General features: G+C 39.2%; 2 protein-coding genes across 2 annotated transcripts; one reads left to right on the top strand and one right to left on the bottom strand.

The window, feature by feature from the left end:
- Positions 1 to 131: 131 nt before the first annotated feature.
- On the bottom strand, positions 132 to 10,392 carry phf10 (PHD finger protein 10; the record flags this gene model as incomplete). Its single annotated transcript, XM_079217086.1, has 12 exons — positions 132 to 1,351; positions 1,568 to 1,756; positions 2,631 to 2,739; positions 6,617 to 6,769; positions 6,995 to 7,139; positions 7,282 to 7,391; positions 7,644 to 7,793; positions 7,911 to 8,035; positions 8,218 to 8,301; positions 8,565 to 8,695; positions 9,046 to 9,152; positions 10,321 to 10,392. The coding sequence occupies 12 exons, from the start codon at positions 10,390 to 10,392 to the stop codon at positions 1,254 to 1,256; spliced, it is 1,473 nt and encodes a 490-aa protein (XP_079073212.1). The 3' UTR covers positions 132 to 1,253.
- Positions 10,393 to 10,921: 529 nt separating this feature from the next.
- Positions 10,922 to 14,946, top strand: rab4a (RAB4a, member RAS oncogene family; the record flags this gene model as incomplete). The annotated part of the gene is made up of 8 exons (XM_079217550.1): positions 10,922 to 10,937; positions 11,845 to 11,925; positions 12,208 to 12,322; positions 12,866 to 12,928; positions 13,029 to 13,183; positions 13,462 to 13,557; positions 13,836 to 13,981; positions 14,809 to 14,946. The coding sequence occupies 7 exons, from the start codon at positions 10,922 to 10,924 to the stop codon at positions 13,949 to 13,951; spliced, it is 642 nt and encodes a 213-aa protein (XP_079073676.1). The 3' UTR covers positions 13,952 to 13,981; positions 14,809 to 14,946.
- Positions 14,947 to 15,466: the final 520 nt, after the last annotated feature.

A 15,466-nucleotide genomic window follows, 5' to 3' on the forward strand; every position in this document is an offset into this window, starting at 1 on the left:
ATTTAAAATGTAAAATGAAAGTAATTTCTATTCTTCTGCACTAAAGATTTTTTTGATCTTTGGTATCAAAATTGTTCAATTAAAAAAATGGCACACAATAGATTTGGGATGACAGGGAGTAATTTCCACGTTGTTTTTATTAAAAAAAAAAGAAATGAAAAAAAGAAATACACAATTCAGTGACTATGACATTAACAAAAAACTATTACAAAAAACTGCTTACTGAGGGACAATACAAAATAATATAACAAAAACAGAAAAAAAAAAAAACTTTCAAGTCGACTGCAAAAACACCAGTTATCTAATCATAGCTGATGGATGTTACATTTCAATGTCATTACTATGAGTGGTTACATTTTTGTATAATTATGAAAAGTGGAGGTTTGACAAAATCAATACATGTTAAGTGAGACACTATATCTTCCAGTAATCAAGACTGAAACATAAATACCTGCTGCAGCCATGAGGTCTACCACAGCGTCTATTACATTTCATTACACAAAATCTTATCTTTAAATAAATGTTAATTTAAAGTACCAAAAATACAAAGCCATACAAAAAAATGTTGTTTTGAAAGTAACTGATTCACATCAGTGAGCTCTTGTTTGTTTCAGTAGTACCGGATCAAAAGCACCATTTGTTTAACTGAAATTTTTTTTCCCACTGCAGAAATGTTGAGAGAAACTACAATATCAGTTTAATAAAGTAGGAATGCACTGATGCTGTAAGTGGTGAGCAGATCACAGGATTTGATGCAGCACATTTGGATGGATTTGACTAACAGTTTGTTTGTTGACATTATTTATGTATGATGTCAATGTCTACCATTACAAAACAAGAGTTGCTATGCTACTGTTAATGCCTAATCTGGATTATGTTGAGGTACATTTGAGGTATTGCATACAATATTCAAAGTTTGAGTTGGCAAGTAAATGGCAAGTAAATTCAGTGTTTAACTGATTGCGATTCAAATTATAGGCCTGCGTTACTGATTTCATCAGAGCTCTCAGAGAAAAGATCAATACACTTGTTCACTCGTGTTAACCTGTGTATTTACAGACCTGTCAATCAATAAAGACTAGCAGCAGGTTAAGATCTTGTGTTTGGATTGTTGGTATTTGGAAGGAGGGATACACTTTTGTTTAATTTGTATGTTATTTTAAATGTATCACTTCTGCAAATGATTGAACAAATGCAATAATGTGCATTTGTGTCAAATTTGGTCAAGGTATCGTGGTTATTGATGCTGTTGATCATTTTTGAGCCGATTTGGACTTCTTGGGCGTTTTCGCTCCTCCCTTCTTCTTGGGTGTCGTGAAATCTTTGTCGCAAACCTCACATACCCAAAGGCCTGAGGAGACAGAGAGAAGTAATTTATCAAGATGAAAGAGACAAACAAACCTACATTAAATAAGAAAAGGTGGTGAATGACTAATGGACATTTTGTGTGTACAAGTCTGCTTTTCTCTTGTTGTGTTTGTTGCCCAGTCCCCGAGTGTGTGGTTGCGTATCGGTCTGCCAATATAACAGATTCACTGTATGCTTGTGTTTGTGCCCATCCACTCACCAGTAGGTATGGAATCCATGCCCACACAGAACGTGTGGTACCCGCGGTCACATTTGTCACAGAACATCATCTCGTCCTCATGGTGGGGCTGCTGACACACGGTGCACGTCTTACACTCCATACACTGCCATCGGTACGTATGGATCACACCCACCAGCCCTTTGCTCATGTCCAAGCAGGATGGGTGGCCTAAAGTGTGCGGACACGAAGACACATGGACAGAAGCAAACATGCGCGCACACGCACACGCACGCACACACACACACACACACACACACACACACACACACACACACGAGACCCAAAAACCGACTAAGTGAACAGGTGCTTCCACACACGCACACATGTGAATACACTGTCCTGTTAATTCAGAGGACTCTTTACATGTAGTAAGACATGACCATTAAAAATAAACAGAAAGCATCTATAATCTACTCACATCTATTGTAACATAAGCTTGTTGGGAATACTTAAACATATATAGAGTTAAACGGTACCCATTGATATTAATCAGAACCATCTAAAAACAAACAAATAACCTTTTTCTCCATGTGTTCATAACTGCCTCTAAATTTGCCAATGTTTCACCAGCCAACAGATGAAAACCATGACACTTTGAACCACTTTGTCTTTGTAAATACTCAGTCAGTATAAATAATTAGAAAAGGGAATTTATATACACATTACTTTTAACTATACAAATTGTACTGTCTTAATGTTTAACCAGGCAGTTTAAACACTTGCCTGAAAGTATAAAACTTGTTTATACACAATAAAAGAAAGTTGACTGGCGGAACAATGGAAACTCAACATTTCCTTTACTTATAATAGCAATGATTCATTATTCAATGATAATCTCTGATGATGATGATAACTGAGGTTAAATGAGAGTCAGAGGGATAACAGATTTATGATACTACTAATCTTATTATAATCATTTTATCCTGGGGAGAATCGTTTATACAATAACAAATACAACTGGCATTAAAAGTGAATACATTTTGTTGATGTTGTGTCTGAAAACAAACAGAACGGTCCTTTAAAATGAACAGTGTTAACTTACCGCTGTTATCACATTGGGAGCAGTGAATGAGAGCCTCTGGCTTGCCCCTCTTGTTGGCCTCTTTACCCTTCTGGCAAATGCCACATATAGCATTGGGAATGACCTTAGGCTGCAAGGGCAGAATAATGCTATAAAAAACATGTGTATCCTGTAGTCATGGACAATATATTAGTTAAACAAATGTTTAACGCCTGGAGAAAAAAATCCCCAAAGAGCATTTCTATCTTGACTAATGAAGGTGTTTCTACATTTGGGGCCACACTATATTAATTATATGCCGACTACACAAACTGTGTCACATGGCATCAAAGCTGCTGTCCGACTAAATTTGATTGTTTTATTGCTCCCAAGCTAGTTCTTTGTTGTTTTCTTTGTGGCAAGGAACACCCCCAGGTTACTGGGCCTCAGCGCACTAAACAGAACGCTTCACAGTAAACTGTACCAGGACATTAAAGTATATCTTATGGTAAAAATACAAGAAGGTGTTGGGTGCCTCTTGCATGCATGTGGCACCTGTAATCTACAGCAGATGTATTGTCACTCTAGTCAAGTGATGGCTTACTTTGGAGCAGATTTAATTAAACGATCTTGCAGTTGCTTTCTATGCAATTTAGCTTTCAGTTTAACAGGGTCAGAGCAGAAAGATAAGGCTTGGGGACATTTAAAGAAGGATGTCATGGAGATGAACAAGAAACATGCTACACTTTTAAAACATGAATTCCTCTGTTTAAACATTAAAACATGAAAGATTGAGCAAGGTTTTATATTTTGACTGCAACAGTCTAGACTTTAAGAGCATAAAATATGTTTGTGCTAAGGTAAGTTTATTTTACGTCTAAGTATTGTCATCAAATATAAACAAATATGTCCTGCGAAATTAACTTGGCTTTCCAGTTACTCAAGAATATAGCAGTCCATTTACTTCAAAAGTCTCAAGATAGTAACATCCTTCATTAAATGTCCCCTCACAGGAAGTTAGCAGGTTACACTAAACCGCCATAGGTACAATACTTTGGGTCAATAAAGGACATGGTTTGGAAATGATGAAAATTCAAGAATTGAAACAAAGCAGAGAATTAAACTAATAGACAGACAGCAGCAGAAGGGGGAAATAAGAAAAAAGTAGAGCCGTGTAGATTTTCATACATGCTCCTGATGCATATGCAAATATATAGTCTCATTTATATTTCTACTTAAAAGTCAACAGTTCATACCTTGACGTCTTTAGTGAAATCCTTATTGCTATTGTGAGCTGACTCTTGACAACTGTATAAATGTATTTGTGGCCACATGAAATGCTTACATTACAAGCAGTGTCATTAAGTCTTAAGAGTCTGCTTGATGGCTGCACAGTCATAACATTTCTTCAGTGGAAACATCCACACAGAAAAATAGAACAGGAGCAGTTCATGAGGTTGAATCCCGTTTTATTCTAAATTAACTGAATTTGGTAAACACAAGAAATGCGGTATTTTATGCACATAAAAGAAAAAACGGTCAGAACTCACTTTCAGGTGCATTTGCTTTTATATGATCTTGTAACTAGTTTGTATTGGCCATATATCTATAAACATTACGTATAATTCAGACAGAGGAATACATACTTAGACACAACTAAGTCAACTAACTTTAAAGATCAGCGGATCATATGGTTTAAACATCATGTTTGTACTTTAATTGAGATTTCTGTAAAGTAAATAAGTGATAAGGTAATGCTAACCAGTTAGCTGTGCCTCATAACTTCCCATATGCCTTGGCCCAATGCACATTATCTAATGAAACTGGACTCTACTCAGCCTTGCAACTCATAGTGATGACAATGGATCTCATTAATATCATTCGTTCATTCAATATGTCTGACACACAAAATAACAAATATTCTGAGCTCTTTCTAAGGATCAGCCACTGCACGTTCTCAGGAAGACAAAGAGCGGTATCAAGGTAAACGCTGTAAAACATTTTTTTAATTAATATAATATTACTCTATGCAGCTACGTAAGAAATTAATTAATTAACAAATTAATTAATTGAACACAATACTTTTACCTCCAAAAATGTCTCCTCTATCTACAAGCTACAGAAAGGCTGTTGAGCCACAGCTTTGAGTGACTGATTTCCTCGAATCCTTAACCTGAACAACATTAACAGTTTAACATGTCATGTTAATGGTGCAATATACTATATATTCAACATGTTAACATTGACACATTCGGAACAAAATACTGCTGAAGAGGCAATTAGTTAAACTAATTCCTTTGTTGTTCAGAATTGGTTTTTATTCATGAGCCGTTTATTAATTACCACTCTACTAATCATGTGTTCATCATTAACCACTGCACAGACTGTAGATGGTAGTCAGACCAGAGCGAGGTCACGTTAATCAGCTCGCGACCTGCATCACTTACTGAAAGTTTTGCAGTCACATGTGGTGTCTTTTGAGGAGAGAACAATAATTAGACATCTGTAAACCATTAACTTGGGTTTTAAAAATGGATGAAAACTCTACCACTGAAAAGAGACTGCTACATTTCAACTTTACATGTATTTTACTTTGGCTGATTTACCAGAGCTACAAAAATATTGATCTTTTCACTTCGGTATAGAGCATTTTCTCAAATTAGAAATGCCTGAAGGGTATTACATCTATAGGTTCTATTGTGCTCATCACAGAAACAGTACAGGGACATTATTTTACTGACTAATAGTTAACTAGTTAATTCTGGCTACCAACATGCCATGCCATGTCTGCAAGCTCAAAAGCATATATGCAAAATGATTTGAGGACTTAAAGTCAAACACACTGAAACTGGTAACAGACACTAGAAAAGGACCATGCCCACACCACAAAGCTGAGCTGAACTCAACTGGACCATCATACTCTCCTTAACGGTAATATACGTGCATATTTTAGGTATTTTTATCTGCAAGTTTAAGGATTAGAAAAATGAATCAAATATCAAAGTTTCTAGGCTATAGGGAGCGAATGGGACACTAAAATAATACTTTCCCCCGCCATCTACAATCATTTGAACATTTAGATTAAATTCAAGGTATTTATTTAAAATGATTACCAACGACGTGCCATGACTGGGTATGAACGAAAAGTAAGCTGATGTGGGGGTTGTCCAGCAGAGTAAAAATCCAGACAGACATCATACAGACTACTTCTAGCTCAGCTCAGCTCAGCAACAGTGTGAACAAGGTCAGCATGTCCTCATCTCTCCAAGATGACATTATAAGGACAGGAAAACCTCATGTCAAACAGCTGTTTGATACGTATTAACAGATAAACAGCACATCACATGGTGTATAATGAAAGCATATTATAATATCAATACACACTTAAAATATGAGGGTTAAGTGCCTTCTACACTTAAGATATAAATGTTAAAAGTCTCTAGTGTTAACATCAACTACTTTTTAAAAGCAACCACAAATTGAATGTGGTTTATATGTTTTATATCAGAGTAACAAGACTTTTCTTTAAAAAAAAGGAAAACTAGCAGCCAAAACATCCACTTACTTGTCTAGGAAATATCTCTTTTTGACAAGTGAGGACAGACAAGAGGTACATTGAAGACATTAAAAATGAAAAACTTTTAAAGTTCAAATTTGTCTTCGCTGAAAAAAAGAAAAGTGAAAGTGCATTGAAAAAGAAACAAGTGAACTGTTCCTTTAAAATGGTCTTATTGCTTACAGTCTGGTACGAAGAGGAAAAAAAAAGCCACCAGGCAATCATAAGAACAAAAACTGGAGAGAGGACCCCCAAAGTGTGACTGTGTGTGTGAGTGTGTGAGTGTGTCTGTCAGGTTGTCCCAGCTGAAAAGCTGACCCAACGGTAGAAGCCGGAGAACAAAGTGAAGAAAGCTAGGGAGGGGTGGCGGGATGAATGGAGTAAGGGAGTGGTAGTAGTAGAAAGAGGAGGAGGGGGTAGAAAAGTGCTGCTGCTGTTGTTGGAGAAGAGTTCAGGTGCTTTTGTCCTCTACCTTGTACCCTGGGGTGGATTTGTGGGAGGCAGAATGGCGCGGGGTGCCGTCTTTTCCAGGTGTGGACGTCCTCTCTTTGGCTTTGGACTTGTGGCCCAGTTTCCCTCCCCCCTCTTGGCTCTCCACGTCTGACGTGTTGCCTGAAGAACTGTCCTGCAGAGAGACAGAAAGGGAAGGAGAAAGAGTGAAGGACAGGGGGCTTAAGAGTGAAGTCATGTAGATATCCGAGTCCAGATTAGTCGAGGTAAATCATGCAGTTGCTTGCATAACTGCATAAAAGACATCTACCAGTAAGCATCTGCACCACTTATCCAAGATGGACGTATGATCTGACACATATGGGCTACTAGAGTATTTGTACACAGCCGAATATCTTACAGAGGAGTTCTTCTTTTTGTCACCCTTGCCATCCTCAGGGTCATCTGAGTCGGGTTCAGAGTCCAGCGCAGGGAGCTCTGGATCCAGTGGAGGCTCAAACAGAGCTGTGTTTAACGGCAAGTATCGCAGCTCATTGGGAGAGTACCTGTCATGCACAAAATATTGTTGCATCAGGGCAAAACATTCAGCACAGTAATATACAATACAGGAACATAAACTATCCATTTCACACAGAAAAAAGGGAACAGAATTTTGAGGTTTGTCATCTTAAATAGTGTGAACTGTACCTTTTGTAGTAGTCTTGGAACTGTCCTGGTATGAGAGCCACCGGGTAAGGCCCCGCCTTGGTCAGCTCTGGAGCCAGCACCTTGAACCTGCCCTGGGGCACCTGGATAATCTGAGAAAACACAAAGTTCATGTTAAATTTTTTTTTAGAAGTATACAAAGGTCTTTTCTGAATCCAATTCGTGGTTTGACATTTCCACATTGATAGAAATCACTATATTCCCCAAAACTGTTATATGTAGTGTTTCTTAAACATCTTTGTCTTTTAGACAAATCAAAGCAAAGCCTTTGAGTCCTCAATAATGAGCACCCAACCACTTGACAACAACTTTTCTGAATTCCTGTTTTTCTAGGTAGTACTTACATGGGTCTGTAGATCAAAGTAAGCTCTCCTCTCTTCCATACGCTCCCTGTTGAAGTTACTATTGAACTCTGCTGCTTTTTTAGCTGCCTTCTTAATGTACTCAGGAACCTTGCTGGCCTCCACCTTCTGAGGGTTCTGCTGCTGCATTTGCTACAAAAGACAATAGACAGAGACCGCAAGAGATGCGTTCACATATGTAGACGCATCATTAAATGAATTACACAGTAATCATCAGCCTTCTTGTATTCCGTTAGCTTATATACTTACAGAGTACTCTTTAGCTATTCTCTGCCGCTCTCTCTCCTGCAGTATGACTGAATACTCAGAGTGTTTGATGGGATACTCCTTTATCATCAGATCTATCACCTCATCACTGCGCAGAGCTGTCAGACCTAAAAAGAAACAAAAGATACACTGACATACACTGACACACACACACACACACACACACACACACACACACACACCGGGACTGCACCGAGGTGCCGGACTATTTGCATCCTAAATGCACTAAGTTAAGAGAATGTAATGAAACAATTATATCTGGTCTGAGAGTGTTCGGTGTGGCTCCTACCCAGAGTGCACTGTGTTTCAGTAATGACATTCTGTTCACGCAGGTGAAGCTTCTCTTTGTGAGACAAGTCTCTTCTGTCCATATCTACAGAGTGACAAAGAAACAACATCACTATCCAAGAGACAGCTCCCTTCTTCCTCTGGTCAGAACATGAGTAAAAAGAGTGTTATTATCGTCAATATGACACTAGACAAACAGCTAATATTGCCATTGCATTATTATTCCAGCAATAATATTTGGAAATTAACAACTTTAGCAAATCAATATTGTTATAGTATTGAATCAATTGTATTTTGAGAGATAGAGTAGCATTTTTCCCCTGAGCACAATTTTGACTTCAGTCTTACCAGGGTACTTCCTCTTGAAGGACGTGACTCCCAGATACTCGCTGACCTGCTCCTGCAGCATGTAATACTCTCCTGTGTCATCTGGAGGCCACTTGTACTCTGTCAGGTTCTCTGCCGGGAAATAGGTCGGGCTGGAAGGTGGGTTAAGAGACAACAGGGGTCAAGGATAAAAACTTTTTTCAAAGATCAGTCTTTGGCGGTATCTCTTAATGAACATTGAGAATATTATAGGAAGCTGAGAGAGACTAAGAGGTTCTCAGCTAGGACAGCAAATTCAACCAAAATACTATGGGGAAATTGTATTTTAAAATAATGTGTGTAAGATGGGAACGCATGAGTGTGAAGATGACTACAGTTACATCTTTCGTTTTTAACACATGTTATACATCAGAATTATATGATAACAATGAAACCGTGTGAGCGAATAACTTATTAAGCAATGCCAATGTATTGCTCCTTGCCAATGATCAAGCCAACCCACCCAAGATCTTGACTGGAGGTGTCACAGCTTCGAGAGCTGTCTCCTGAACCCATTCTCCTTCTTTTGGGAAGGTGGCTGCCATCATTGGAATCCTCTTCAATTGCATCCTCCTACAGAGGAAAATTAACAACACAATTATTGACTTATCTGTTTTTTATGTGATATGTTGAGACCAAAGAATCAAACAGTTCGACTTTTTCACAGGAGGTATAGAAATCACTATATCCCAATTTTGCTTTTTGGGGGAAGTTCACAGGGTGCTTATTATAAAAGCCAGGATAATCTTAATGTTGCTTTCTCTCTTTCCGATTTAAGCAGAAACATGGCTGTATTTTTTCATAATTTATTATCATATTTATCCTTTGAACCTACAGCCCACACAAGCACAGCCCTTGCTTCTTCAGTAATTAGACAATACACAGCAGTACACTGTACAGTTGGTGGCCTGTGTCACACGTACACACATTCTAGCAGCAGAAGATTGAACGTATAAGGACATTATTGAAACAGCTTCACAAATCTGCATGCAAACACAATTGTCCGCAATATATTAAAAACATTGTATGTTGAAGTCATAGACTACATAGGTTTAACAATAAGCAATAAACGCTCATGCTCAAAAATGTTGATATCTCCGGACCTCAGCATCACTTCTAAAAAAAAAATGAATTCCTAAAACCAATGTGCATTTTAGACTTTATAGCTTTTTCTTTAAGTATTTTGGTTAAAAAAACATCAAGAAATATTTGAATACTTCAAAAACAACAGTAGCTTACATTAATGCGTTTAATTTGAGGGATTTTCTTGTCTGTAGTGTACTACTTTTATATCAGAATAAGGATATATCTGGTTATCCATATGGAGCTATTTACAACACATGCATCTGTGAAAATGACGGCAAATTTAGGACGGTAGTAAACAAAACAAATACATGAGCAAGTATGTTGAGTTGGCAAGCTGGTAACTGGGAAAGCAAAGACAGAGAGAAGCTCACGTTACCACTGCCAAACCACTCATATCACAGTTTGACTTTGTGTTTTTCCTGTGGGCATAAACCATATACATGCATGTTTGCGAACACAGACCAAACAAACCACCCCGATCTCCCAAGACACATTTGAAAACAGAAGGGCCAGTCATGGACGCAGGGAGCCGTCGGATAGATAACTAGCCGTTAGCTGAGGAGCCAGACACCGCGCAGAGCTCCGTGAACTGAGATCAGTATTATTCGCGTGGCTATTGTTGTTGTTGTAGTTCGGGGAATATAAATGTTACCTTTATGGATTGTGCTCCAGGAGTAGCGGGATTACTGTCGCATGGCGGTCTGACGGGGAGCACAGCAGCCATATTTCCCTAAATAAAGCCTGTAGCCAGGCTAGCCCACTAGCCACTTCTTCTTCTTCTTTGAGGTTTATCGCTGGTAGCAACACGGACATAACCGCCGCCTTCTGGTCTGGAGAGTAGGTTGTGAGTGGAGTATTTCCTCGCTACATCTTAATGATTGTTTGGTAATTCCATCATATACACAATCATTACACACTTTGTTGATTTTAATATTATTTTAAGGACACACTTATCACAAACTTTCGACTAAATTGAATGGTATTGAAAGAAGTCTGTGTCAGAAGCCTCAAACCGCTGTTCGCTGTTCAAACAGCGCCCCCCTGCGGCGGCCTGCAGACATTACGTCGCTCGGCTCGGCTTTTATTTTGAAAAAAAGAGAAACGAATCACTTACGGAAAGTCGTAGGGGAAAATCAGCTGGAATCCGCGGAAATTATCAACAGGACTATTTGCCTTAACTTAGCGTGCTATCCGTCTTGTCAACTTCTATTTCTCATTTCCTTCCTTTTTGCTGTCACAACGCCACACTGGCGATGTCGGAGTCTTACGGTAAGGAGGCTGTTTGGACGAGGGGCCGCCGTTCATATCTTCGCGTAGCCACAGACACGGGATGAGGCAGGTGTGCCGAGAGAGCCTTTTCTCACCGTAAACAGATAGCAGACAGGCTAACGGAAGGCTGCTGGCCTTACACAAAATGCGATGTCAGCGAAAGTAATACCAGAGAGGTTATACAGTAGATTTCACTCTGGCTGTGCAGATTAAATATTTGTTTTTTGAAGGTTACAAATCCCTACAGAGGTTAGCGGACAACAGGGGAAAGGGCTGCGGACGATGAGGCTGGTATGGAGATCAGACTGAGCTGTGTATCCTGTACTATATTGCAAATACACGAGACGCAGGGGATACATATCGAGGCGATGCATTGGTTCGTGGTGGATTGGTGTCATAGTTTCAACATTTTACATAAAGACGATGAGGCTTTTAGGAAGTGGAGCTACTATACTATACACAGTCCCACCACCATCCATATGCCTGTATGTAAAGCAAAGCTGTGTATAATTGCACACCCTTAAAGCTGTTTACCACTATGCTGTATTCTGTTCCTGTGTGTTTTAGGATGTAATACCGTTTGAAGGGAAAAGTGATACCTCTAGCTGCTATTTATATTTTAACACAAACACGCAAAATGAAATATGGTTATTAAATAATTGTGACTAAGACATGTACTGAGCGCAACATTTTACTTTACTTTTTTTTACATTTCTGTACTGCAATGTCTTAATACATATTAGATGGCATGTATACATTGATATTAATATAACTGTGATAAGCTGATATTGACAATACTAATGGCACAGCTATGGCTCTAGCTATTACAATCATGATAGCTGCAACAAAAGAAGACAAATATTGTGTTGGATGTACAAATGATAATTTCTGTGTTTTCTTACTTCAGATTTCTTGTTTAAATTCCTGGTGATTGGGAATGCTGGAACGGGCAAATCCTGTCTGCTGCACCAGTTCATAGAGAAGAGATGTAAGTCAGAAAGATACAACACACCGTTCATTATTTACAGTTAACAGATAGTTGCTCTGACTTCTAATGTAAGTGCAGTATTGTAGTGTTTAGTAATTAACGCATATTAACATGTGAAAATTAGATGAGTCTTTTTCAATGTCGGTTTGAGAAAACAGTATCTCTCGAGATGTGTTAAGTCCAGTTAAGGATCAGTGCCATGCATATTTTACTCACTGAAAAGATACACTGCAGGTCATCACTATGTCTTGCATAATGAACCCATTTTATTTTGTTTTTCAGTTAAGGATGAATCCAACCACACAATTGGAGTAGAGTTTGGCTCTAAGATCATCAATGTGGTCAACAAAATGGTCAAACTGCAGATTTGGGACACTGCAGGACAAGAAAGGTTCAGGTAGGTAAAAATACATACAAACACAACTTTCAGTGGCTTTAATCCTCTTCTCCTCTTTCTCAACACATTTCGGAGCCTGTAAACATCAGTCATTTCTATCCAACCACATGCATACTGTTAAAATCTATTGTACCACACTTGACTACTCTGGTGAAAGACAGAGGTAACATATACATGTTTCAGGGACATGAGACATTCTGACAAACACAGATGTAATTACATTAATTTAGTGCATTGCATTGTCGTGATTGGTTGAAGAGAGCCATTTTTAATATCATTAGTTCCATTTGTGCTTTTTCTGAAATGACAAGACAAAATGTCTGCTTTGAAAAAGGGGGTTGTTTGTTCTTTCAAAGGAAAGAAGGGCATCATGACTCACCAAGTCTGCTGCTTTTGACTGATTCAAGCAGTCCTTCAATGACAAATCAGAATTTGGGAACCACTTATGTCCCTCAGGCCTCTTCGCCCTCATGTACATTTTCATAATATCTGACCACATGCTTACATTGACTTTGAGTTTATCTGCATGTGTGTGTGTGTCAGGTCTGTTACCAGGAGTTACTACAGAGGTGCCGCAGGAGCTCTGCTGGTCTATGATATCACAAGGTAAATCAGCCTAGCCAATCACAGAACATGATTTCAAGTCGCCTAGGTGTCAGTTCCCCTCTCCTTTCTACAATGTAACCCTTCTGTCTGTACGCTGCAGTCGAGAGACCTACAACGCTCTGACTACATGGCTGAGTGATGCCAGGATGCTGGCCAGTCAGAACATCGTCATCATCCTTTGTGGAAACAAGAAGGACCTGGATGCGGACAGAGAGGTCACTTTCCTGGAGGCTTCACGCTTCGCTCAAGAGAACGGTAGGCTCAACAGTTTATGATTTAGTGATGCTTTGATAGTTCCTCTCAAAACCTCTAATCATAACTGGGGAACTTGTTTCTCTCAGTAGAAGGGAGCTCCACGTGTTGACCTATTATTGTTAGTGAAAGGATTGTTTTGGCATTTAATCAGCATCTAATTTTTCTGAAATTATTACAATTTACTTTGGTTCTGTAAATAATTATACTGCTTAAAATAAATGTATTTCAAGACTTCAAAGGACTGACCTGCCATGTGTGTGTTTGTGTGTGCGCGTCAGAGCTAATGTTCCTGGAGACCAGCGCTTTAACAGGAGAGAACGTTGAAGAGGCTTTTGTCCAGTGCGCTCGGAAAATCCTTAACAAGATAGAGTCAGGTAGGAACTGCGATTCTCACCTATAACCATAACCCCCGACTCTAAAGCCCCTCTTATCCTCACAGGATCAACAAGACAGGCTTATGTATGACTCCAGACCCTGCACTGTAGCAGTCCTCATCGAGCATGTTTTCAAGTTAAAGCCAAAACAACATAATTCATTATTAAAAAAATATTATTTGCAAAGATAAATGCCATCTTTTCAGAGTTGGTTGAGATCCCATCATGAAGCCCAGTCTCTCACATCTCTGTCCTCACTCATTTTGTCTGATTTTCAGGGGAGCTGGATCCAGAGAGGATGGGTTCAGGTATCCAGTATGGTGACGCTGCACTACGACAGCTGCGTTCTCCTCGTCGTGGTCAGCCACAGGGTACCCAGGATTGTGGCTGCTAGTGGACGCGCCCAGTAACGCGCACAGACAAGGTGAAAGGGCCAGTGAGCCACAGAATAAGGTTTTTCATTAAGAGTGCCAGAGCTTATAAGCTGCTTGAAGCGACTTGACATTCTCTCAGCGCTGTGCATCTGCTGCACTCAGCCACTGCTTGTCTGCTATTGCTCATCTTCAGATTTACCCCAGTCTGAATAAAAAATTCAGAGGGATGCTTTTATTTTCTAAGAGCAGTTTTAGTTTTGTCGAAAACCTATTTATTTTGCTGCATCTTGAATACATGTGAGAGGAAGCATCTTTGAGATGCCCTCATTACAGTTATTCTGGAAGATTGACATGCTGTTAATCAATCACTAGTCACTGAAAGGATAAGGCTGTATATATTCTATATTTAGTTTTTGTCAACTTATCCAATGAATTGACCAATACTAACAGTGCATTTGTTTCCCCCAGCTTGTCTGGCTCTAAGCCCCATATCCATATGTTGCTATTGAAGACTTAAATCTTCAAACATGTAATAGTTCTTTATTTCTTCAAGTTAAAGGCAAAATTTCCTAAAACAGCTGTGCACTGTAGTTTTTAGGAAACGATACTCAAACAAAACAAGCATAAATAGGTTATTTTTAGGGACTATCTTCAGCCACTACAGCAAACTACAGTGCCCATGTACATCATCATTATGAAGACTTGTGTCAGCCAGTGCAATGCTCACTGATATGCTTTAATTGTTGTTGGGCCACAATGTAACTACACGATAGAGAGCAATAAGCTATTCTTCCCCCAATAATGAGTTAATAAGAGTTGCTCATTAAGTCAAAATTGAATGATTATGTTTTATGTCTCTCTTTGTGCGTGTGATCAGTGTGTTTCTGACAGGTTTGTGAAGTCCAGGAGGAGAACAGCCATGGGGGAACCAGGTTTCAGGTTGCTATGCTGGTGACTCTTCTCTGACCTTTGACCTTTCACATCAATCTTCAGAACTTTTGTTGTTATGGCTGCACCTCCCAGCCCCCCTCAGAACTCTGAGCATCTCCAAGGTAACCAGAGACAGCCCACCCTTCAACATTCTGCTCCACTATTGGACGAGACCTTTCCTCGCCCTCCAATCAGGATGTGCATTAAGTACGTACCTTCTCTCTCTCTCTCTCTCTCTCACCCACCTTTCTACTTATCTGCCCTCACACCTGCTAACTTCCCAGTTTAGTACATAACTTCAATCTGGCCAGTGTGTAGGCTGAAAAAAGTCATTATGTTTTCATTATTTGTTTGCAATCTGATAAGGTATCCATTTTGTCACATAACTCTTTGCAAGAAAACTAATTTAAAAAACAATTTATTTAACCACATGCATATCCAACATCCTCCCCTACTATGGAACCTCTCTTTTCTACACACCTCCTCTGATTGCCGGTGAACTTCCTTTCCTTACTCTCCCAGTAAAGTATCTCTCTGAATCTCCTCCATGGCCCTGCAGCATCTTGTACACTGTACAGTGTTTCTGTATATAGAGACTGACGCAT

Source organism: Taurulus bubalis (assembly GCF_910589615.1).
Source record: "Taurulus bubalis genome assembly, chromosome: 4".
Lineage (NCBI taxonomy): Eukaryota > Metazoa > Chordata > Actinopteri > Perciformes > Cottidae > Taurulus > Taurulus bubalis.